At 36.1% G+C, this 27658-nt stretch overlaps 1 protein-coding gene across 1 annotated transcript; it reads right to left on the reverse strand.

The window, feature by feature from the left end:
- On the reverse strand, window positions 1-26405 carry LOC121371789 (ras-related protein R-Ras2-like). Its single transcript, XM_041497935.1, has 6 exons — window positions 25752-26405; window positions 16619-16706; window positions 16120-16222; window positions 11401-11509; window positions 9391-9509; window positions 1-8310 (listed from the first exon to the last, which is right to left on the reverse strand). The coding sequence occupies exons 1-6, from the start codon at window positions 25854-25856 to the stop codon at window positions 8235-8237; spliced, it is 600 nt and encodes a 199-aa protein (XP_041353869.1). The 5' UTR covers window positions 25857-26405; the 3' UTR covers window positions 1-8234.
- Between the last annotated feature and the right edge of the window lie 1253 nt (window positions 26406-27658).

Raw genomic sequence — 27658 nt, forward strand, 5'->3', positions numbered from 1 at the left:
TTCACTATAAACTGGTTATTTTATTAAGTTAAGTGATTTTATATTGGTTTGAAATATATAAAAATATACAAGCTACCAACCTTCCTTCTTTTATCTTACTTGCACCACTTATGGAACAGTGTTACCAATGCAAAAATAATGTTACCAATGCAAAATATTATTTTAACAGTTAATATGGCCATATTAAAACAAAGTATGTAAAATATAAACATCATATGACTAGTACGTAGAAACAAATAGATGTAGATATAATGATGCTAACAAACCCTTTTCCAGAAAATATTTTGTAAATAACTTAAATTCCATAACAAACCAGCTCACCACCACTGTATTGCAACTGATATATTTGACAGTGTACACTGTAATGTATAATAATCACCAGTAAGTTTTTGAGACATCTTGTACAGTACACAAAAAGCAGACTTTCATTTTTGGGCACCCATCAATTCAATCCAAGGGGTATGAAATACTACACCCCTATTTTAACAAATAAGACATTTTTCTTCTTCTTTTTTTTCTTTTTTTTAGATCTCCATTTCAATAAAAGTTAGTTTGTTTTGTTTAACGACATCATTACAAAACATTGATTTGTCTTCAGAAATGTCCTTGCAATCATATACGCCTAATATAGCTATAAGAAATTAAACTATGTAGTCTATTGATAAAGCACTCGCTTGATGCACTGTCGGTCTGGTATATCAAAAAGTCTGTGGGATGGTGAATATAAAATATCCCTTGCTACTAATGGGAAAAATGTAGCAGGTTTCCTCTGTAAGACTATATGTCAAAATTACCAAATGTTTGATATTCAATAGCGGATGATTAATAAATCAATGTGCTCTGGTGGTGTTTGTAAACAAAACCTGAACTGTCACTAGAACTACACATGCTTATAAGTGAGAAATGAGAAAACGTAGTTTGTTTTCAAAACAAACAACATTACATGTAAGGTAATTAAGTTTAAAGGCGATAATCGTCTGCATTTCCCCTTTTAATATTGATTAAATTGAGGAGTTATTCAATCATCAATATTTTCAGGAATATGATATTAACTCCAACCTCTCCTAAAAAAAATTTCACCCATTGGTTTTTCAAAAATGAAAGCCTGTACAAGTGCACATGATAAAAGTATGGCTAGTTTAGTGTTATAAGTATATAACAGTAAATGTAGCACTATTCATGACAATAGTATGGAGTAACATGAAATTAAAAAATATAATTTAGCTATACATTCAGTCATCTGCAAAAATGACCTCTTGACTTATGAACAGCCATGTTAAATTTGAATTTGTTACAGTCACCCCATCAATTGTAATCCTAAAAGAAAACATTTAAATAACTAAATTTTCTTTTAAATTTCAAATATTGCTTGATCTAAAATGTAGTGTACACTTTTTGAAAATGGACAATTTATCATAATCATAAATAGAAAATATTTACATATATATAGCAGGTATACAATTCCAAACACCACAGATTGTATGCAGGACAATTCAGTATGTAAATAGCACTGTGGCCATTGTTTTTACCTGTAAACCAATAACAACTGCCATTTAGTTGGATGTTGCCTTGCTAATGTTTAATGTGAAAGTTATATTTTATAAGTTTGGTCGGTCTCCTATGTTTCTCCACTATATAATGGAATGGCATTTCATCTCGGTTCTTACGACAATTAGGAAATGGCAAAAAGGCTCAGAAAAAGAACATTTAAGTTAACATTTAATGATGGTCAAATTAGTTGATACAGTAATACAGTGAAACCCCTCTGAAACGGACACCCTCGGTACCAAGTAAAACGTCCGGTTTTAAGAGGTATCCAGTTTAGAGAGATTAAGTTCTGTACTGATTTTTAAAAACAGACTGAAAAAGGCCAGTTTTGAGGGAATTCTGGTTTACAGAGGGTCCAGTTTACAGAGGTTTCACTGTAGTTGCATTGTAGAAATGAGGACAATTTGACACAATTCAGTGCTGTCTATGGCAGGGCAAGCAAGAATCGGTCATTATTCTCAATGAGGACACTTTGCCATAATTCAGTGCTGTCTATGGCAGGGCAAGCAAGAATTGGTCATTATTCTCAATGAGGACACTTTGATACAATTCAGTGCTGTCTATGGAGGAGCAAGCAAGAATTGGTCATTATTCTCAATGAGGACACTGCCATAATTCAGTGCTGTCTATGGAGGAGCAAGCAAGAATTGGTCATTATTCTCAATGAGGACACTTTGCCATAATTCAGTGCTGTCTATGGAGGAGCAAGCAAGAATTGGTCATTATTCTCAATGAGGACACTTTGCCATAATTCAGTGCTGTCTATGGAGGAGCAAGCAAGAATCGGTCATTATTCTCAATGAGGACACTGCCATAATTCAGTGCTGTCTATGGCGGGGTAAGCAAGAATCGGTCATTATTCTCAATGAGGACACTTTGCCATAATTCAGTGCTGTCTATGGTGGGGCAAGCAAGAATCGGTCATTATTCTCAATGAGGACACTTTGCCATAATTCAGTGCTGTCTATGGAGGAGCAAGCAAGAATTGGTCATTATTCTCAATGAGGACACTTTGCCATAATTCAGTGCTGTCTATGGAGGAGCAAGCAAGAATCGGTCATTATTCTCAATGAGGACACTGCCATAATTCAGTGCTGTCTATGGCGGGGTAAGCAAGAATCGGTCATTATTCTCAATGAGGACACTGCCATAATTCAGTGCTGTCTATGGCAGGGCAAGCAAGAATCGGTCATTATTCTCAATGAGGACACTGCCATAATTCAGTGCTGTCTATGGAGGAGCAAGCAAGAATCGGTCATTATTCTCAATGAGGACACTGCCATAATTCAGTGCTGTCTATGGCAGGGCAAGCAAGAATTGGTCATTATTCTCAATGAGGACACTGCCATAATTCAGTGCTGTCTATGGAGGAGCAAGCAAGAATTGGTCATTATTCTCAATGAGGACACTGCCATAATTCAGTGCTGTCTATGGCGGGGTAAGCAAGAATTGGTCATTATTCTCAATGAGGACACTGCCATAATTCAGTGCTGTCTATGGCGGGGTAAGCAAGAATTGGTCATTATTCTCAATGAGGACACTGCCATAATTCAGTGCTGTCTATGGAGGAGCAAGCAAGAATTGGTCATTATTCTCAATGAGGACACTGCCATAATTCAGTGCTGTCTATGGAGGAGCAAGCAAGAATCGGTCATTATTCTCAATGACGACAATTTGACACAACTCAGTGCTGTCTATGGCGGGGCAAGCAAGAATCGGTCATTATTCTCAATGAGGACACTTAGATACAACTCAGTGCTGTCTATGGCGGGGCAAGCAAGAATCGGTCATTATTCTCAAAGACGACACTTTGCCATAATTCAGTGCTGTCTATGGCGGGGCAAGCAAGAATAGGTCATTATTCTCAATGACGACACTTTGCCATAATTCAGTGCTGTCTATGGTGGGGCAAGCAAGAATCGGTTATTAATCTCAATGATGACACTTTGCCATAATTCAGTGCTGTCTATGGCGGGGCAAGCAAGAATCGGTCATTATTCTCAATGAGGACAATTTGACACAACTCAGTGCTGTCTATGGTGGGGCAAGCAAGAATCGGTCATTATTCTCAATGAGGACACTTAGATACAACTCAGTGCTGTCTATGGCGGGGCAAGCAAGAATCGGTCATTATTCTCAATGATGACACTTTGCCATAATTCAGTGCTGTCTATGGCGGGGCAAGCAAGAATAGGTCATTATTCTCAATGATGACACTTTGCCACAATTCAGTGCCGTCTATGGCGGGGCAAGCAAGAATCGGTCATTATTCTCAATGAGGACACTTTGCTACAATTCAGTGCCGTCTATGGCGGGGCAAGCAAGAATCGGTCATTATTCTCAATGATGACACTTTGCCATAATTCAGTGCTGTCTATGGCCGGGCAAGCAAGAATCAGTCGTTATTCTGATGGTTACTGCTGTAGACCTGCTGACTATATGAAAACCGTACAGTTTGCAAACGCCAAAAATAAATGGTGATTAAAGGATTGTTATTAGTTTAAATGAAAGTGCTTAATTCCATTTCTGGTTGCCAAAGTTTAGCAATAAAATTGGAATACATTAATTAACAAGAGTATATTACCTTCAGGGTTTGAACACAATCACTATCACATATAAAGCAGATAAAAAATTTCTTTTCTCTTCTTTTTTTTTGGATTCCACAATGGACCAGTATCACAAATGAATTGCATCAAGCATTATAAAATGTTGGTTAATAGGTTCATTTTTGTCTCACCTCGTTTAAACGTGGATTTGTGTTTTTGGACTGGTGTGAAACATCAGCATTATATTCGGTCAAATAGTGGATATGAATTGGGTATTTTTATATTTCACATTGATACTTTTCTCACCAGGTTGTATGCTAATCTTGTGGTCAGACAACCATGTATAACCATAGCAGAATAAAGTAACAATATGATATTTTAATCAACAATTTTTCATAATTCATTGTCTATATTGTACATAAAGATAAAATATATCATTTACCTCAAAGATAAAAATTAATAATTACTGTTCATTTAAAATACACAATGTTAAAATATACAGTAAATAATGTGCATCTTAATTTTCTTAAAACTGATAAACAAAACAAACATTATTTCTAAAATATAAATACAAATTTTTCTCGTGTACCGAAGTAAAAATAAATATGTTTTCATAATATGTTTTTGACAATATCATAAGTTTACTGTGAATGAACATACAGAATTAATTTCATTTACAGTTTATAAACTATTTCCAAAAGAGCATCAAGACAACACACATACACAATCCTGTCGTACGTCAATCATTGCTTCCACTGTACAAAGTTAAAGAATCATCGCAAGGAAATAATTAAGTATCTTACACCAGTGTATGCTTCTAGGAATAAAGAAAAAGCTGTGGACATTAAATCATTTTATTAAACTACCGAGCAACAGTTCTAATGATGATGAAATCAATATTTTACTCAACTCTGCATGCTGCCGGAAGGCCATTGCTACATCATCTTGATCCACAATCAGCAGAAGTTGCTGTAGGGGGAACCCTTATTTCAATTCAAATTATAATCATAGTCTCCACAATATTAGTAATTAAAATCATAACAACCACGGAATATGGTAAATAATTTTACCAGTGGCAAATGGCTATGGAGGGTCTTTCTTGCCCCTGTTTACAGCAGGGAACAAAAACGTAAAGGGGCTGACCTTATTTTTTTAAGCTCTGTAAATATCTGCCTCATTAAATTGCACATTAAATGATAAATTTGACTAAATCCTGTGTTTCTGGTCCGCCTGGTGCTTGTAGTAACCATGAGTGGAAAACATACATACCTTGAGAAATCTGTCAACAACTTTAAAATATCAATCATACCACCAATGGTTGCTTCTAAGGATAAACAAATCTATTTATTTACACTACCATTTCATTTTTACTTAAAAAGAGTTTTGCCATCACAAGATGTGATCTCCATTTCACAGGGTTTATTACACAATAATATATTTACATGCGTAAAATTTGCACTACACAGCAAGGTTAATGGAATGCAACATTTGTATTAATTTTGTTACTTCCAAACAAAATATTAATTTTGAAACACAACTCCCATATAATACAGAATTTTAAAATGGTATTTCCAAATTTACACATTTGCCAAGTTGTAATTTGTTTTCATCCAAAAGCAATGGCTTAAGCTGTTTTAAGTGGGCAACAAATTAATTGATCAAATGTATCTTTATTAATATTATCCAAAAATACTAAGTTCAGTTTCCTTATCTGGACACATGTGGCTATAGTTCCCATCTGTTTAAACTTCCGCCATTTTGCATAATGCCCTTCTTAAGTGGAGATCAAATGGCACCAAATACAAAGTGATACATGTGCTGCTGTTGAGCTATATGATCAAGAGGTGAGGTACTAAGTGTGCTACCATATAAGATAAAAATAAAAATATATAAGCATAACTAATTTGTTACTGTCAACAGTGATTTAATGTTAAGCACATCTCAATAGGAGTCGTTTTAACTCCTAATCATTTAAGAGACTACTTCTCATTACCTGTATTAAATCTCTAGACCGGCTCTTTGTTTCAGGAAGTGTTCTTAGCACTAAGATTACCTTAAGTGTTTAACTACTTTACTTAAGGTGATCTCAGTGCTTCATGGAACAAGGCATAGGGGGCCAATTTGACAAAGCGATCTTAGCTATAATATCACCTTAAGTGGATAACTAACTTATTCACTTACGGTGATGTCAACATTTCATGGAATAGGCCCTGGTCATCATGTCACAGTTGCTGATCTAGTATAGTAGTCTTAACACATCAACGGCTGCTATTCAAGATGTCTGACCATCGACAGTTAAATATGAACAAAATACATATTCGCAGCACGTGACAATCATTACCAGCATCGATGGTGCTGTTAAGACATCAGCCTAAAGGCTGGTAGGTTACCTGGTACAGGGTTCACATCCCGGTACTGGCTCCCAACCAGAGTGACTTTTAATAGCTCAATGGAGGTGTAAGGCCATTAGACTGACCTCTCTTACACAAACAACTATCCTGTAATCCCTAATCTGAACAGACATTCCAGAGAGCCGAGGTGAGCCCAGGACAGCATACTTGAACCACCACTGGATAGAAGCATGAAAATCAAGTTAAAATGGGATTGGGTGGGGTAACAATAATGGGGGAAAAAAAGATGAATTCAACTGCTGTATATAGGCAACTATGTTTACTTATGCGCTTTATTTAAGGCTGTTGGCCCAGTCCATTGACAGAAAATAACAAAACAATTATATTGTGTATTTTCTCTTGTATAAGATGTATATTAAGACTGATGTTGACACTTGCTTACTAGTAGCTTTAGAGTAAAATATATTACTAAAAATTCGATTGAATTAAGTCTGGACCTGTATAAGAAGGCCATCTTAATTAAAAGCCACTTTTAGTAATTTTATACACATTTAATTGGATATGATGTTTTAATGAGGAAGTATCTGTAACTAATGTAACAGTGGATTTTTAGGTTTCTAATAATAAATGTGATAAGCTTATAAGTTTAGTATTCAGTGTGCCAACATAATTTAAGCATGTGAATGTATCATAAACCAAAAAAACTTAATAAAGACATCAAATTCATAGTCCAGAAAATAAATACAGTAGAAGCGTTTTTGGAAGACATTAGTTATTCAAGAAATAAAAGAGTAGCCATGGGAAACAACTCTGTTTGGTATATTTTTAATGTATGATGGATTTGTAGAATTAAATCCAAATGCTTGTTATGTACAACTGATTTGAATTTGTGCGTTGTGGGAATATATATTATGTATTATATATATTTGGTGGGGTAGGGGTATATACTCTGCAAGAATCAAGCTTCATCTAGTGGATAAAACAAAAAACAACAAATACAAACGTCCCATAAAGCATGACTGAATTTCAGTCCAACTGGAACATGCATTATAAACAAGGTGTTCTGAGAACCGTTTAAAATTTAAACCTAGACAGGAGTAGGTAACAAAATAAATACAAACTATAAGACAGAGCATCCACACAAGATAAAATAAATTCTAATGAGATAGGGTTTCAAAAGTTTCCAAATCAATTTCGTTTTATGTTACTGTAACCTTGATCAGGTGTATGTGTGGGAGTTTTGTGCAAGCATGCATGTGTGTGTGTGTGCATGTATGTGTGTGTGTGTGTGTGTATGCGTGTGTGCATGCATGTGTGTGTGTGTGTGTCATTGATATGGAGTAACAATTTTAACATGCATAGAAAGCTTTTAAAACATTATAGTAGCATAATAATGCAGTAATCTGACCATAAACATTCCTTATTTAACCGTGTATCAAGTTATTTCTCTAGCTGTTCAATTTTGTCAAAATGTGTCACAAACAGAAACTGATGGAAGAAACCATGATATAAAAAAAAAATTAATTGTCAAAGCGAACAAACTGAGTAATGTATGACAAACTATGATACTGAAAATTGCCCCCTGTGGACCATGGAACATAAGCAGGAATTGGCTCTCACAAACAAAGGGAGATAACCTGACAGTACCAGATTATACAAAGACATTCCAACAGAAGCTAACTGCACAGAGGTGCACAATACTTGTTCCATGTGGCATGTTGGAGAAGAGTTTTTTGAAAGCGCCCTTGGATCTGGTGTAGCTGCATTGTGACAACATTATTGGCTTCTATCACAGAATCAGACATCGCAATTTCTGCTTCTTCGGACTCGCTTTCACTGGCGGTCTCTCTTCTAGCTGAAATTTTCTGGAGGAAAGAAAAAACAATTTTGAACTGACTACATCCTGTAAAATTTTCGACATAGTGTTGCAAAGAACATATTAAAAAGCACAGCATAAAAGTATCTTTTTTGAAATTTTTAAACAATAATATATTTGATAGTTTGATGGTCCTGTATGCAAGATATGGTCTGGACAAGGATTTACTGTTATGTGCAGTAGACCGTGAAAAGTAGGTCACAGTGACCTAGTAATAGTATGCGACACATCGCCATCCAAAGTTGTTCCTACATGTGAGGTTCGATGGTCCGGTATGCATATGTGTGCAAGATATGATTCAGACAAAGATTTACTGTTGTGTGCAGTAGATCGTGAAAAGTAGGTCACAGTGACCTAGTAATAGTATGTGACATACCGTCGTCCCAAGTTGTTCCTACATGTGAGGTTTGATGATCCTGTACACATCTGTATGTAAGATATGGTCCGGACAAGAAAAAGTTAACAGACGGACGGATAGACAGACGGACAACGCCATACCATAATATGACCCATCCAGTGTTATGGAGGTTGAGTGCATTGACCAAGATGTTCTGAATAACTTAGGCAAAACTAAAAACAACTTTTCGGCTATTTCCACACCAATTTTCTGGTAACATATAGTCAAAACGTTCTGATTTTTGTCAATAAAAGTGTATAGTTCCGAGACTGGCGTTTTCATTTTACACCAGTAAAAAAAGAACATGAAAGATTTGTTTATCATAAAGAAAAATATCTCAATTATATCTCAATTATGTGACTTATACAGAGATACCAAAGGAGCAAGATGCTTCTGTTATACAAAAATCAGTTTAGCTTTTCTAGGCTGGTAAAGAGAATTGCTTTTTCTTAACTACAAACTATTATAATAACTATAAAAATGTATACCGGATAATTGATATTATAAAATAAGCAAATTTTTAAAAATAAATCATTATCAAGCAGCTTCTAACTTCTTAAGCATTAAGTATTGTCTAACACTATATAACTGGATCAAAACATCATATTAACATTAACATACAATATTAGCATACTTTTGTACAAAATTAAAGATAGAAAATAGTTACAATACCTTATTATTCGAACCAATTCATAGAAGGCCTGATCTACATTTGTTTTGTTTTTGGCACTTGCTTCTACCAGTTTTATTTTTAATCGTCTTGCCAGTTCCAGACCAGCTTCCTGATTAACCTACAAAACAGAACAAAGTCAAACAAAAAGACAAATAAACAAGATAAAATAAAACAGTACCTATGTAACAGAACAAAGTAAAACAGTGTTATAATGTAACAGAACAAAGTCAAACAGTGTTATATGTACCAAAATAAAGTCACACAAAAAGACATATAAACAAGATAAAATAAAACAGTACCTATACAAAGTAAAATATGTTTTGTTACATAGGTTATATTTTACATTAAAGTGTTATATGTAACAGAATAATGTAAAACAATGACCTATGAAAACCCCCCAAAGTAAAACGAAACCTATTAAAGAGAACAAGAACAGAAGGCCTAGGATAGAAACACCTATACATGAGAGAAAATGTGAAACAACTAAAACAAAGTAAAACATGTAAGTAATTGTTATGTTTCACTTTGTTCCATTACATAGGTTATATTTAACACTAATCTGTTATTTTAAACAGAATAATAACCTCATATGAAATCTATGAAGTAATCCTATTAAGTAATCTATAACCTGTAGAATACAACAAAGATTTAGCATTTTAACAGACTAAAAATATACAACAAAACATAATAAAACAGGACTTAACATAGAAGAAGCAAAATTGTAAAAAATATTAACCAAATAAAGAAGTAGAAAACAGTTCCGGTAAGAGTGAATATTAGAATTCATTACAAAAACAATCCATTGTATGTATAAGCACATATACAGCAATTCTGCATACAACCTAAACTCATAAAAACAGAAAGTGCTTAATCTATTTTCACTGCCGTAGCTAGCGGCGGGTGGCGGCGGGGAAGGGGGGGAGGGGGGTGGAAAGAAAAAATCTGGAAAGCATTATAGAAACTTAAAGAAAATTCTCTTCTTGACTGTTTAAGGAGTTTTAGACTATTAACTACTCAGTTGCTCCCCCCAATACCGTATATTGCCGTGTATTAGCCGACTTTTGAAGTCTACAAACACTTTCCAAAAGAAGAGAGTCAGCTTATACACGGAGGCAACAAATTGGAGCATAAAATTCCGATCGAAAATACTCCTGACTGTGACATAAATTTTGATCAGACCCATAGCCTTTCACAGATTATGTAACAATGATTCGTGCACAGTATAAATAAAACAACCCATCATGCAATATTATGCAGTTTTTTGTTCTTGAATGCATTATATGTTTGATGAATAATAATAAAAAATTACTTGTTTTATTGTCATTTCAATGGTAAAACATATTCTTTCCAACTGTCTGCCATCTTTGTTTGACCTGTGCTGGGACCAGTCTTTCATATAGCAAATTTAAGATACAAAACAGTGTTTTTTCTTCAAACAAGTTTTATATTTCTAATATTATTGTTTTGTTAGGAGGGTGCATTAAACTGTAAAGTAATGCCATAAATAAATTAACATTACCGACTAAAAAACATAACATGAATTTCAGGACGATAATTACTCCCACTATTGTCACATGACCATACCATATACAGTGAACAGCTGCAGTCACGGACCGCATGATCTTTTGTTTCTGTGTGTGTGTGGTGGGGGATTAAACATGCCTCAATGATTTTACTTTTTGCTGTCCAGTGAATAAATTAATTACTTGTGTGCAGTGATATGTTCTTACAGCTTGAATTATTTATTTTTCTGTTATGCTTTATCAGTTCTAAATTATTTTTCACGGCATGGTAGATGTTAGCATTGCCGCATTGATTGCGATCGCGATTACTGTGTTTGTAATAATTAAATGGAAAACAAATATAATGAACAAGAAAAGCACAAGTCAAACTAAGAGGTCGGCTTATCCAAGGAGTCGGGTAATACACAGCAATATACGGTATATATATATTGTTAATTTATTTTTAATAGCTCCCATATTTAGTTTTCCAAGTTCGCCAATAGTTACCACTCTCTGGTGTTCCAGGTCAGATTTGTTGGCCACTAACACCATAGGAAACTCATCTCTATCCTTCACCCGTAAAATCTGTCGGTGGAATTTGTAAATTTCATCAAAACTGAAAGATATGAAGAAAAAGATTTAAACATCTATTAAAAGTAATCCTATTTTAACTCAAAACCAAGAAAGTTTTTAGAAAGCAGTATATATATATATATATATATATAATTATTATTTATTTATATTTGTTGTTGTTGTTGTTTATTCGCAAGATACAAGAGGATACATGAATCAAGTGTATTTATTTATTTATAAATTCATGTTCAGATCACAAGCATAATCCGCATTTAGTCAAACAAGCTTATTGTTAAAAATCCAATGAAATATAAGAGTAAGCACTATACATCGTGAAAACAAACAGGCACCAGGGTGCAGCCACTCAGTAGTCTTTAAACTGATATCTACCAGATATGGGGTATCCAGGGCTCACCCTGGATCAAAAATACCTGTAGCCAAAATATTAGCCAAATGGAATTTTTATTAGCCATATTGAAAATGCTTTAGCCAAATTTGTTTTACGCAGTACTGTATAGAGTACTAGTATTTATATATGAATATGGACATGTATCTTTTTCAGCTAATTGTGTACAAACTGGAATAAATAGGAATAACAAAACCTCAATGGGGGATGGGGCAGTTAACATATTACTTCGATTTTTCAGCGGGGGTGGGGTTGGAATGGGGTTATGCAATATCTTCAGAGTTTGAAGCTGGTACACCCACCCCCACTTCTAAGGCCTATGACATTAAATTAACAAACATACAGAAATATGGGGGTGGGTGGATGTTTATGGAGTGTGTTTTTTTTCTTTTTTCTTCCCATTTTCCCAAATAAAAATTTGAGAACTTTTTTTCTTTTTCCTTTTTTTAATTTTTTATAGAGCTCATTATTTCTTTAAATAGCAATCTTTATGTTAGTTTGAATTGCTTTTTTTTTCTTCTTTTTCTTTAAGTGACCCATCAATTCCTCACACCCCAAAATTTCATAATTTGTGCCATGTTTTTGCTGTTGATTTCAGCGTCGTGTTAAATGCTTGTTGTGATTTATGCTTACAAAATACCTCGGCTAAGAATGCCGACTTCACAGTATCTAAATTATCTAACAAATTTGATTATTGTAAACTAATTTTATTCAGTGTACATTTAACTGCAATTTGTACAATTTAAATACTGCATTTTCATTTCTGGCGATCGCGATCTGTATGCGTGCTCTGGACCATGGGTACGAAATTAACAAAGACAAAGGAATAAACAAAAACTGCAGTTAGGTATTCATTAGGTATTCATTGATGCGAACAACTAGTTTTTCTACAAATTAACATCAAGATTTACTTTTGCGTAATCGTATTGTTTAATGTCCGCAACGATGTCTCTTGACACGTGGGTGTCGGCTGACTCTGAAGCGTGACGTATATTCGCACCGAGAGGTGTCCTCAGTTCATCCAACGAATGTTCTTCCTAACATTCGCGAACTATTTGATTGGTGTTCGTCGTGTCCATTTGGTTTAACGTGAAGCGCACAAACCAGTCTAGCGAACGTTTTATTTTCGTTAGGTCTGGCTGAACTCAGCCCTTGAGATGACCTACATGTCTTTCGGCCCTGAACTGGCATGTGTATTCAAATTGACACGCATTGTCGGTCTGTTTTTATTACTTTGGTGCAAAGATTTTACAAAGTAAAAATAACAAGTTACAGATTTTCCAGACATTGCTGTCATACATGTTGAATGCATGCCGTTAAAATTAATAACCGTGATTATTAAAATAAGCAAACATTATAAGGCCTACGCTGTATTCTGCATGACACCGTTTCTCGTTACCGGTCGCGAGATGGCTATTACGCTAATTGAATATTTGGTAGTATTATTATGTTTGAGGTGTCGGATAGATTATGTAACCGTTTGTTCACATCAGAAGACAGAAAATGGCTTAGCCAAAATTTTAGCCACTTGCAGATTTTATTAGCCATTTTTTGTAAAAATTAACCAATGGCTAATTTGGCTACTGACAGCACGAGCCCTGGGTATCGTCATATGATACCAATGGATGTGTAAGAAACTGTTCGCTATTTCCCTACTTCAAGTGGTAAATACCTGCTTTGATCTGTTACTGAGTAAGCCAGTATAAGATTTCCCTACTTCAAGTGGTAAATACATGCTTTGATCTGTTACAGAGTAAGCCAGTATATGATTTCCCTACTTCAAGTGATAAATACCTGCTTTGATCTGTTACCGAGTAAGCCAGTATAAGATTTCCCTACTTCAACTGGTAAATACCTGCTTTGATCTGTTAGTCAGTAAGCCAGTAAACAAGTTCCCTACTTCAAGTGGTAAATACTTGTTCTGGTCTGTTACTGAGTAAGTCAGTAAAATATTTCCCTACTTAAAATGGATCTGTTACCGAGTAAGCCAGTAAAATATTTCACTACTTAAAGTGGATCTGTTACCGAGTCAGCCAGTAAAATATTTCACTACTTAAAGTGGATCTGTTACCGAGTAAGCCAGTAAAATATTTCACTACTTAAAGTGGATCTGTTACCGAGTAAGCCAGTAAAATATTTCCCTACTTAAAGTGGATCCGTTACCGAGTAAGCCAGTATAAGATTTCCCTACTTAAAGTGGATCTGTTACCGAGTAAGCCAGTAAAATATTTCCCTACTTTAAGTGGATCTGTTACCGAGTAAGCCAGTAAAATATTTCCCTAGTTAAAGTGGATCTGTTACCGAGTAAGCCAGTATAAGATTTTCCTACTTGAAGTGGTAAATAAATGCTTTGATCTGTTACAGAGTAAGCCAGTATAAGATTTCCCTACTTCAAGTGGTAAATACATGCTTTGATCTGTTACAGAGTAAGCCAGTATAAGATTTCCCTACTTCAAGTGGTAAATACCTGCTTTGATCTGTTACCGAGTAAGCCAGTATAAGATTTCCCTACTTCAAGTGGTAAATACCTGCTTTGATCTGTTACTGAGTAAGTCAGTATAAGATTTCCCTACTTCAACTGGTAAATACCTGCTTTGATCTGTTAGTCAGTAAGCCAGTAAACAATTTCCCTACTTCAAGTGGTAAATACTTGTTCTGGTCTGTTACTGAGTAAGCCAGTAAAATATTTCCCTACTTAAAATGGATCTGTTACCGAGTAAGCCAGTAAAATATTTCCCTACTTAAAGTGGATCTGTTACCGAGTCAGCCAGTAAAATATTTCCCTACTTAAAGTGAATCTGTTACCGAGTAAGCCAATAAAATATTTCCCTACTTAAAGTGGATCTGTTACCGAGTAAGCCAGTATAAGATTTCCCTACTTGAAGTGGTAAATAAATGCTTTGATCTGTTACTGAGTAAGCCAGTATAAGATTTCCCTACTTCAAGTGGTAAATACATGCTTTGATCTGTTACAGAGTAAGCCAGTATAAGATTTCCCTACTTCAAGTGGTAAATACCTGCTTTGATCTGTTACCGAGTAAGCCAGTATAAGATTTCCCTACTTCAACTGGTAAATACCTGCTTTGATCTGTTAGTCAGTAAGCCAGTAAACAATTTCCCTACTTCATGTGGTAAATACTTGTTCTGGTCTGTTACTGAGTAAGCCAGTAAAATATTTCCCTACTTAAAATGGATCTGTTACCGAGTAAGCCAGTAAAATATTTCCCTACTTAAAGTGGATCTGTTACTGAGTAAGCCAGTATAAGATTTCCCTACTTGAAGTGGTAAATAAATGCTTTGATCTGTTACTGAGTAAGCCAGTATAAGATTTCCCTACTTCAAGTGGTAAATACATGCTTTGATCTGTTACAGAGTAAGCCAGTATAAGATTTCCCTACTTCAACTGGTAAATACCTGCTTTGATCTGTTAGTCAGTAAGCCAGTAAACAATTTCCCTACTTCAAGTGGTAAATACTTGTTCTGGTCTGTTACTGAGTAAGCCAGTAAAATATTTCCCTACTTAAAGTGGATCTGTTACCGAGTAAGCCAGTAAAATATTTCCCTACTTAAAGTGAATCTGTTACCGAGTAAGCCAATAAAATATTTCCCTACTTAAAATGGATATGTTACCGAGTAAGCCAGTAAAATATTTCCCTACTTAAAGTGGATCTGTTACCGAGTAAGCCAGTAAAATATTTCCCTACTTAAAGTGAATCTGTTACCGAGTAAGCCAGTAAAATATTTCCCTGCTTAAAACTTAAAGTGGATCTGTTACCGAGTCAGTCAGTAAAATATTTCCCTGCTTAAAATGGATCTGTTACCGAGTCAGCCAGTAAAATATTTCCCTACTTAAAGTGGATCTGTTACCGAGTAAGCCAGTATAAGATTTCCCTACTTAAAGTGGATCTGTTACCGAGTAAGCCAGTAAAATATTTCCCTACTTAAAGTGGATCGGTTACCGAGTAAGCCAGTAAAATATTTCCCTACTTAAAGTGGATCTGTTACTGAGTAGCCAGTAAAATATTTCCGTGCTTAAAATGGATCTGTTACCGAGTAAGCCAGTAAAATATTTCCCTACTTAAAGTGGATCTGTTACCGAGTAAGCCAGTATAAGATTTCCCTACTTAAAGTGGATCTGTTACAGAGTAAGCCAGTATAAGATTTCCCTACTTGAAGTGGTAAATACTTGCTTTGATCCATTACTGAGTAAGCCAGTATAAGATTTCCCTACTTCAAGTAGTAAATACCTGCTTTGATCTGTTACCGAGTAAGCCAGTAGAAAACCTTCTCCTGATCTCATGTATTGTTCTCTCATAGCACTGAATTCTTCCTGACCAGCTGTGTCCAAAACTGAAAATAGAAAAATATCTTAGAACTGGGCTCGAATTGATGACTATGTTGTCACAAATACGACCATCTTTTGTTTCTATTTTTCTTAATTTATGTGCACTGTGTCTATGGTATGTGCTGTCCAATCTATGGAAAAGTATATAACTGATCTCTTGCTGCTAATGGAAACATGGTAGCAGGTTTCCTCGGAAGACTACATGTCAAAAACTACCAATTAACTGACATCAATTAGCTCCCGCTGTATCAATAAATCAATAAACTAAAAAACTTTCAACTTTGGAAGCACAAATAAGACGAGATGTGTGGTCAGAACAGCATGTATAAACCACAACTAAACATAAGATTGAAATCTAGTAAAAACATCAACAACAAAAGCACTTTAGCAATAATACTCACTATCCAATCTGGCAACAATATCATCTATTACACATTGTTTTGTGTAGGAGTCTTCAATAGTTGGATCATAGTCAGTGACAAAGTAGGACTGAAAAACAATAAACAAGAAGCATCATTTCAGCTTAAAGTATTATTACTATTCATTTTCTGAATGGCTTAAATTTTCAGTTCAGTTTGATATTTTGAACTGTCCCCTAATGGCAACTGGTGTAGGAAGCACGAGGGGGGCATGTGCCCCACACTTTATAGCAGCACACACAAACATAAACAAACACACACACACAGACATTGTGTAGTTTCAAACCATAAATTTAAGTTATATTTGTCATTCAAGCTGTCCCCTAAGAGTCACTTTGGAATGTGTAAGTGATGTGGATCCATGATATCAAGTTGACTACAGTACTACTCACAGCACAAGGCTTGTCCAATATTAATAAATTAGGGCCATATCCTAGAGGTGTGCAGTATTACTGGTATACTGAAAAAAGGTTCTGTCGTGGTATTTACCGGTACGTTTTGTACTGTGTCGGAATACTTCGGGACTTTCCGTGCAAGATAACTTCACAGAAATTCCCGAGAAATAAATTATCAGTGTCGTGAAACAAAATACATAATTTCGAAAAATTATTTAAAAAGCAAAATACATGTAGTAAATGTCAAATGTTAATGATTATTCGTGTTCCATTAACAAATCTTTGAAAAAGATAACAGAATTTCCCAAAGTATTTAGAATCTCAAAACATTGCCACATGTTTACAAAAACATGATAGATAATGAGGTTGTTATTAGAGAGGAAACCCGCTACATTTTTCAATTAGTAGCAAGGGATCTTTTGTAAGCACCATCCCACAGACAGGATGCATGAAACATAATAAGGCCTTTGATATGCCAGTTGTGGTGCACTGGCTGGAACAAAATATAGCTAAACGGGCCCACCGACAGGGATCAATCCCAAACTGACCATGCATCAAGCGAGTGATTACCCACTGGGCTACATCTCGGCCCCAGTTGTGAAAGTGCACATGCCAGTGTCTTGACAACAATAACATATAAACACATGTTCCCGGTCTTTATTTCGGCTCACTGGCTATAATCTTGATAGATAGATAGATAACAATTTAACGTGTCCATATACCACTAGGGTTTCGGACACGCCCATCCAGAGTCCGACCTCCGATAAGATCGGTGGCCTGACTCGGGATGAGGGGAGGATAGAGTTGAAAATGGGCAGAATTTTGAAAATAGCTATTAATAAAAAAGTTAATAGAATTAAAAAAATAAATAATTAAATAAAAAGTTACAAGCCAAAAATAAAAAGAATTGACTGCTCAGCCGAATATTTATATAATTTGGAGCATTTTAGATGGACAGTCTAAAAATAAATAAGAGAAAGAAGAGAGGATTGGACTATTTAATAATATTAAAAAAAGAATAATTTTGACATATAATTTTGAATGGAGGTCTAAAAGTTTAAAGTCCGAACTGTATGGTCCGGGTGGGGGGGGGGGGGGGGGGGGGGGGGGTGAGTTTAAGGTGGGCGGAATTTGGAATACGAATTTAGTAGTTAGGTCAAAGACCTAAAGCCAAAATGAGCTCATTCATAGAACTCATGTCTGGACAAAAATTTAAGTCCAAAGAACAAAATTAGAGTGCTCGACCAAAAGGGTTTTAAGGTGATTTAAGCAATTTAGACGGGCTGCCAAAATAAACTGTGTCGGACTGTTTACAAAAAAAAATTAAACAAATAATAATAATAAATTAAGGTCCAACTAAGCCCTTGGAACAGTTGGCGACTACGTGGACAAGATGAAGTGCTTGGCGTTGAACTGTGGCACCAGTTTCCTCCAACGGTGGGCTAGCAAGGTCTTAGCTAGCTCGACATAATGGGTGCCGGCGATGATCTTCAGTACTCTGTGAATGGTGTAGTTATCCATGTCTTCGAAGAGTATTCCCTGTCTGTAGAGATCATCTCGGCGCGACGTCACCACAAGTCCAAACTTCCCGTCTCGTAGTTCCATGGCGTAGATGGCACACTCAACTCCGTCAGGAAACTTCTTAAAATTGCCCTCAAGAATGCCTCCCGGCAGTGAGCTGGTGTCCGAGGTGTCCCCGACCAAGTATCGAGCGTACTGGCCCTTGATCTTGGAGATGGCTAGGCTCCAGGCAGCGTCCCTGCCCCGGGCGGTCGCGGAAGGCCGGGCCTTGGCTGGCTGGTCACTACTCGGTGGGGTGACGGCCTTCGGCTTCACAGCAGCACCATCCATAGGGGTCTTGGCGGGCCCCCCCCCGGGGGTGGAGGACTCAACGCCGACCACCTCGAAGGGGTTGGAACGGGAGACACACGCCATGGAGTCTCGCAGATCGCTGTGTCCAACTGTGGCATTGACTGGTCCACTGGCTCAGTCTATTCAGAGATATCTGCATCAGCTGGCACTGGTTGGTCGGGTCCCGGGGGTGGGGGCGGCGACACAGACAGGACCGCCGCTGGCGGTTGAGCCGCCAGTTTAGGTCACCCCTGAGCCATCCCTGGTGCAGGTTTCCTCTTCCTCCTTCCTCTTCCCTTCCTCTTCGTCGTGTTCGTTACCATGTCGCCATACATCAAAGTCACGGTTGCCCATGAGCCAATGTAAGCGACGCGGTACTCCAACAAAGAGCCGTAGCTTGCAATAAGTCCCCCCAGGTATAATCTTGATTTGGACACCAAACACATTATGAACAGTATTCAGTATAGACAAACATTCAGAGCATACTGCTAAAACAATACATGTCCCCTACCGGACCTATATTAGTTTTCTTATCTTCTAAATTCAAAGGCCATACCTCTGTGAAAAGTGGGTAATTCGCCATGAAAATTAAACTTGATCAATAACAGTTTATGATAAAAATAATAAAATATACATAAAATTTCAATATATCAAGGCATTCTAAAACAAAAACCACAGGAAAACTATATGTAGGACAGACAGACAGACAGACAGACAGAAGGATGGAGATGAAACTTATAATGCCCTCCGGTTGGACTGGTAGGGAACTAATAATACATATAAAAAACGATGTTATGGGGCAGGGAGGGGTTATTATCGTTTAAACTTTGCCATTTTTAAAATTATTATTCTTCAAGTTCAACTGAAGTGATAATTAAAATAAAATATATCCAATTCATTCATCTGTTATGTTTATTAATTTACACTTATACAGCCTTAAAAGACAACACAACTCTGTTCTACCTATAGACGCCATATAACCGTAAATAAAATGTGTTGAGTGTGTCGTTAAATAAAACATTTCCTTACTGTTCTACCTAAATCACATTTTTAGTCCTGCTTAATGCTTACTCAACTGTAGATGAAAATAGAATGATTGTAATGTGTAAACTGAATCAGTCAGTATTTCTACTGGTATTTCATTGTAGCATGTCATACATGTTTGGCCTCTAAGTTCAAAGGCACATAAATAACATTGTATGTCAAGACATTATTAGATCACTGAATCACAGTGATTAGTATGATGTCAATACTAAAGTGGTGTAGCGTGGTACATACCGCAGTATTTTCTTAAAAACTGTGGAATACTGTGGTACGTTTTGGTTTGGTCTTTTGTGGTACCAAACCATACCATATTGTCGCGTGAGAGCTAAAAGGTCATAAGTGGCAGATACGACCTAAAACGTCTTTTTTGCATATTCGGAATAGCATTCCCGATTACATATTGTCACAAAAAATCATAGCTGTGTCCCTAATAGAATCGCTTATACAGAAGGATTTAAATGGTCGTAAGTGAATCACAGATACCAATTTGCAGAAAATAGACGTAACTGACACATACAACTTTCCTCCTATTTGCTTGCTGTCCATTATGTGAACATGACTGGTCATATGGGGTAGATAAACCCTTTTTAAATACAGTTCATTATATAATTATGTCTGACATAGGTCATATGTGCCAAATATGACCCATATGTATTCTTTGTTATCGGTCTGTGATAGAAATTACAAATGCGAAGTACAATAGAGCATACATTATATCAATATTTTTATGTGCTTGAATCCTAAAAATAATATGACTTTTGTGAATCTTGTGAGAGCCCGGTCTATTAAGGAAATAAATTTTCTACTGCATACAACGAACCATTTGGTAACAGACAAGAAACGTGTCTGTATATATAAATAGGAATTGCAGTAACATTAATGTTTGTATGGTTTGCTATTTTATATGCACCATAATTATAATAATAAACATGTTTTGGTGAATTTTCTTGAAAAATAAATATCTATTTTGAAGTGTTTTTAATTGAAGCAAAGTTTCCAACATGTAATTTGTATTTGTATATACAATTTTAATTCATAATAGTTGTATGTGGCATAATTACACTGATATTGGATGTATTTAATTATATGTTACAGAAATCAAGTTCCGTCTTTCAGCTGCCTTTGAAGATCTACAGGATTGCCCTACCTGTAGGCATTATGGATTAACAACATTGCACAAACAAACACAATTGTAAGTTATCCAGGACAAAGTCCAGTAACAAAAGACAGTGTCATCAGATGAAAGGTTAAACGGCAAATAAAGTGAATGTGGCCTTAACATAAACGATAGCAAGATCTATGAATTTTTATTAACTTTACAGTTAACAAATATTTGCAAAAGAATGTTGAATGTGAACATGACAAAACACACATGCACCAAAACATTAGCACAAGATAGCACGCACAACAGAAGCTGAACATGACATAGCACACACAACATAAGCTGAACATGACACAGCACACACAAAAGGACATGAACATAACATAGCTCACACAACAGGACCTGAACATGATATATAGCATACACAACAGAACTTGGCACATCAATGACAACAAGACCTGAACATAACATAGCACAAAAGCTGATCATGAGAAAATAATCACATTTTTCCTAATGCAGCAAGGTATCCTTTATATGCACTTCCCCACAGACAAAACAGCACATACCACGGCCTTTATCCAAGTACTTGCGACAGAACCTGAACATGACATAGTACTGACAACAGAACCTGAACATAACAGAGAACTCACAACAAAACCTAAACATGACGTGGCACACACAACAGAACCTGAACATGACATAGTACACAACAGAACCTGAAGAAGAACATGACAGAACACACATACAACATACCATGATCATGACATAGCACACACAAGAGAACTTGAACATGACAAATCACTCACAACAGACGCAGAAAATAATTTGGCACACACAACAGAACCCAGAGAGATCACTGAACACACATCATAACCTGGAAAGATCACTGAACACACAATATAACCTGGAGAGATCACTGGACACACAACAGAACCCGGAGAGATCATCAAATACACAACAAAACCAGGAGTATGCACTGAACACACAACAGAACCCAGAGAGTATACCCAACAGAACGTGGTAACTTCAGACTTTGGTAACTTCGGCCTGGTAACTTCGTACCCGAGTAATCTCGGCCCCAGGTAATCTCGACCCCAGGTAATTTTGGACCGGTAATCTCGGCCTCTGTATTAATGAAAGCAACTTATATCTGGGTTAGACGCAAACAAAGTTTGTTGTTAAACAACCTGATATTATTATTTCAAGATGAGTTTGTTATTTAATTAAACATTATTATATATTCTTTGTACAGTTTGTTGTGTATATTTTGTTTATTAACTTTTAAACATTTATTCTGCTCATACCCCGTCCCCTTTTTACTATGGTTTGATTTGGTAGGTGTTCCTGATTTTAATCAGATGCTATGTCCACATTAAGCATGTTTGAATCCTCGGCATATAAGCATTTTAATACCTATCAACCAATCTGAATTTAGCCATTGGTGAATAATGCATTGAGATGCCATTTACTGTATGTGAACTGTAATCTGGACGTTCATTGTTACTAATTACCAATCAAATGACCCCACTATTAGAATAATGTTCATAAGGAGAGGCCATATTCCTAATGCAGTTCAAAGCACTCTCAGCCGACGGAGCAGCACCAACATCAATGTAATAATAGCTGATTAATCAATTCTCAAAACAAGTCCCGCAAAAACACAGATCTACTCAATGAAATCTTCTCAATTAAACATGGCCTAGCGTCAATGATATATTATATACCTTAACTGTTTATGTTTATGGATATTGGTATATGCACCTGTATATATATATATATACACACACACACATATATATATATAGTTGGTTAGTATATATTTTATATTCACGACGCGAAAAGTATGATGATAATTGTCCCTCAGATATATCTAGAGTATGTACTATTAAACTGGATTTTAAACACAACTGGTAAAAACTGTCTTAACAAAAACAATTTAAATGTTTAGAAAATAAAGATATATATGAAATTGAAACTTCTTGTTTTATTTACTAAAAATAAAATATATGTACAACTGGGTATATGTCCCATACTTTTGGAGAAATATGCGTATTGAAATGAACGTTTGAACTGCATATGCCATAAAATGAAAAAACCTATTTCATTTCAACTATTTTCGTGCTTATATTCAATTAAGGTTCAAGCACACTTGTTATGGCACACACCTCAGTGGTTAATTGTTAGTAGATATATGTTATTGAGAGTGTTAATGAGAAAAAAGGAGGGTGTAGTGGCCTTACATCTACCCGTTGTGCCCTTAAGAACTCACTCTGGGCTGGAGCCGGTATCGGGATGCGAACCCTGTACCTGTCATCCTTGTAAGACAGATGTTTGCTTGGGCACTGTGCCGTCGAGACCAGTAGAAAAATGTCATCGGAATTCCTCTTAACTAAGTCGATGGGGTCCGAGATTACTTGGGGCCGAGATTACTCGGGTCCGAAGTTACCAGGTCGAAGTTACTAAAGTCCGAAGTTACCCCTATTCTACCCAACACCAGGGCATACAATTTGAGACAATTTCGTAGCTTTTCTCCATCAAATGTCCTATCATAAATACTTTCTTTCTTTTTTAAATATATGCTAGAACCAACTTGAAAGCTGCCTGTTTATATTACAACACACAACCCCATCAGTTCTTTTACAGGGGAGTACTTATTGGTGCCAAACAATAATCTGAATGAAATGATAATAGACAGGGATTTCCTGGAAGCATTGAGTTTAATGCTTCCGGATCTGAATGGAAAGTACCGAAATTATGCGAATCCTATATCGGCCAAAATAACCAGCAATTGGCAATGTAAACCCGTTATCTTATTATTTTCTTCCAAAAACAGTGGAAAAAAAAAAATAGCCACCACGTCTTTTTAAAGTTCTGACGAACGATTACAGCTTTTGCACAAACGATCGGTCGTTTATTTTGATATTGGTTTTGCATAACCTACAGACGAATGACAAAATCATGCGTGCCAAATTTTATGTCCTGCAACACATAACAGAAACTGAAAAGATTACTGGACACACAACAGAACCTGGAGAGATCACTGAACACACAATAGAACCTGGAGAGACCACTGGACACACAACAGAACCTGCAGAGATCACTGAACACACATTATAACTTGGAGAGATCACTGAACACACAACAGAACCCGGAGAGATCACCAAATACACAACAAAACCAGGAGTGTGCACTGAACACACAACAGAACCCGGTGAGTACACCCAACGCACAGCAGAAGCTGTAGGGGTTACTGTTCACTCAATATAACCTGGAGAGAATCCTGCATACTTAACAGGTGGACATGGTATGGAGTTCACTACTTCTGGATTTGATATTTAGTATACACCCTCATTGGAAATGTAAACCCTATATCATTTGAATGAGCTTCACTTGAACCCGCAGTATCCCAAACCAATAAGCTGCTAAACATAGTTTCTTCATTAAAGGATACCAGTTTCAGTTTGCTTAACTATTCTGGTTTGTCTGTTGCACTAGCTGATAAACCAGGTATTCTTGAAACTAGTGAAGTACACCCTGAAGCAGCAGAACCAGGAACTATCTGCGCAAAGAACACAGAAAGAACACTGCACACAACATAACATCAGCTTTTCTGATGACTCATCAGGAATGAATACTTGCCAAGAAAAAGAGGTTTTGTAAGGACAAGTCGTCTGATTCTGATGCACCATCATTAAACATTGAACATGGAGCACTACCAACGGTGACCAGATACAGTCACACAAAATCAAGGGTGGGTAAAAGAAAACAAGGATTTCACGAGTCAGAGTAAGGTTTTTTTTACATTATTATTTTGTTCAATTGGTAATTTTATTTATCGTATTATTATTAACACAAGTAAAATAACTTTTTTCACGTAATATTTTGTTTAAGTAATGATTTTATTAATACGTACTTCTACTTGTATTCCTTTTTGAATGTTTGCTTCTAAATATTTTCTATTTACAAGCTTTCTCCTTTTTAAAAATAAATATGTGATTTGCAAAACTGAAATGTTTTAGAAGTGATGGTTCTTTCAGAATAAATATAAAAATTTACTTGATATACTATTGGTCGTAAATGACGCATTTAATTTAATCATGAATAATTGTCGTAACTACAACTATTTAAGCAAATAACTAAAACACCTAATATGATATAAATACCGCAAATATACAAAGAAATCGTAAATATATTCAGTTTTCATTGTCATTAAAACAAATTCGACATCTTAACTACTGATCAAGAAAAAAAATTCTTCATTATCTCGGCTTTTTAAAAATGAATTTTGATGCACTTACGTCCTTCTGGCTCTCACGCAACAATATCCATACCTGTCCTGTACTACTATAGGCAATTTATCACATAAAAATATTTAGCATCAATTGTTGCTCTAAACTTCTTTGAGAATTCAATTGTTAAGACATGCAATATATATACCTTGAATCACATACATTTTGTACAACAAAGTATAACAAAAATAGAACATATAGTTACTTTGTAACAAAAACAGTTTACAACTTATAACATGGCTTGTTTAGTCAAATAATTGGTGGTAGGGTGTATGGGTGTAAAATAAATATATTAAAAAAACCCATCTGGGTCACCACTACCACATACCCTGCAAGGTACAACCCTAAATAACATGCTGCTAGCAATAACATAAAATAACATGGACAATAGTACTTAACATTAATAACAAACCAGATGATTGGTGAGGAGTTACCTGAATAAACTGGATAGTTAAGGCACTTTTTCCGACACCACCGCCCCCTACAACCACCAATTTGTAGCTCTGGCTGTGACCCCCAGAATCTTGATTCCGGGACATTCTGCACCCTCCCTTCCCTGAAAGAGCCGACCCCCCTCAATGTTTGGGGTTGCCAAAATCGATGTTTTTCTCCACTACTTTCTACCAAATCAAAGCAGATTAATCATCGCGACCAATTAACCCGGAAGTAATCACTCTAGCCTAGGCACAGAAAACTCCAGAGAACCACTCTTGCGCGAGCAAATGCATAAATTGTTATTTAATTTAATTTTTTTTAAATGTTATATGCCAAGCTTGTATAAAATATGACTATTTTTCAGTTCTATAGTTCAGTACTATTTTTCTTAAATAATAAGTTAGGAGTGCCGCTGGTAAGAATTCCACTATGGCGACAATTCCGGTGTCACGTATTCTGGTGTAAATCTATACGACAAATTAAAGATGCAGTCTCGAGAATATTTATATTATTCAGTCATTTAAAACAAACTATCAACATTAATTTTCAATCAGGTTTCGGTTGAATCGGCCTTTGTAAAGACATTGGATCCCGATGGTTGTAACATCTAGTATCATAAAAAGAAGTCTGGCACAGAAAACAAAAAGAACAGATGTTAGCGTAAACTCAAAGCAGACATTTTTTGAGAACTGGTGTGTGTGTTCACAAGTTCAAAAATCACGTGAGCTGGCAGCATTGGGTAAAAAAAAACCTGCTCAAAGAATTATTTCATTAAATTTCTAGGGGAGCATGTTTCAGCACTTCTATAAACACCGCTCATCAGGTTAGATCCCTCCTGCATAAATTTCTGCACATGTGCTTGAACCTTTTTTAAAATATTTAACACTGGGTACAAAATGTGCACTAGACTTATCTTCACAAATATGTAACCGTTCTTACCCTTTAGTAATCACATATTTTTACTTTTGGAATTTGTGACAGTATATTTGTGATTTTATTGTCTCAAATTGAAGTAAACGATATAAGCATGAATGGCAAAAGGTTCCATTAAGACATTTCAGAGATGAAAACTAGGTACAAGGCCGATTCAACACAAACTTGATGGGCGATTACTGCCAGAGGCTTCGAAGACATGCTCCCTTAGAAATTTTTTAAATATACATTGTCTAAGACGCAATTTTCTTGCATTTGAAAAACAATAGGACGTATTGCTATTTTTAATTTGTGGTTTTAGACTACTTCCTCCGGAGGGGGGGATGGGTGTGTGTGTGTGTGTGTGTGTGTGTGTGTGTGTGTGTATATATCACCTTTTTTTAATATTCAAAATTTTATAAACTGTTATTCTTTTTATTCTTAGTGTGACGGAACATGCTCTTAATTTTGTTTTCGCCTGTGGCGATATTAATTGTTTTAGAGGGCCGTGTGCAGTTCCAATATGCACTTAAGCCCAGGTGGGCACTTTGTTACGTAATACCTCCGCGCGACCGTGGTCGAGCTGTGCATAATACACACCCAGCCCAGGTGCGGAGGCCATGTGGCCAGTAGTTACGTAATACCTCCGCGAGTGCGGTTTTTACGACCGTGATTTTGGCGACTAGGCGTCAGCAAGTCTGGCCATCTAAGGAAAATTGTCGTCTTGGTCGATGTGGAAATATCACTTGTAGGTATTCGGTGCCGCGATGTACCCCCAGGCGATACTGGGATTTTATAATAAATAGCTAGGGTTTTAGAGATATCGGGGAGAAACATATTGGAAGGCTTCCAGGGAATGCGTCCGTTTGGACTTGGTAAATATTATTTCTGCTCTGTTGTATAACCTTGATGTGATTGATGTGACTTTAAATATTTTAATACTGTATTATACCAATATTATTTAGACGGTGCTGCCGGTAATCTGACGCAGTAA

Source organism: Gigantopelta aegis, chromosome 4 (genome assembly GCF_016097555.1).
Source record: "Gigantopelta aegis isolate Gae_Host chromosome 4, Gae_host_genome, whole genome shotgun sequence".
Taxonomy (NCBI): domain Eukaryota; kingdom Metazoa; phylum Mollusca; class Gastropoda; order Neomphalida; family Peltospiridae; genus Gigantopelta; species Gigantopelta aegis.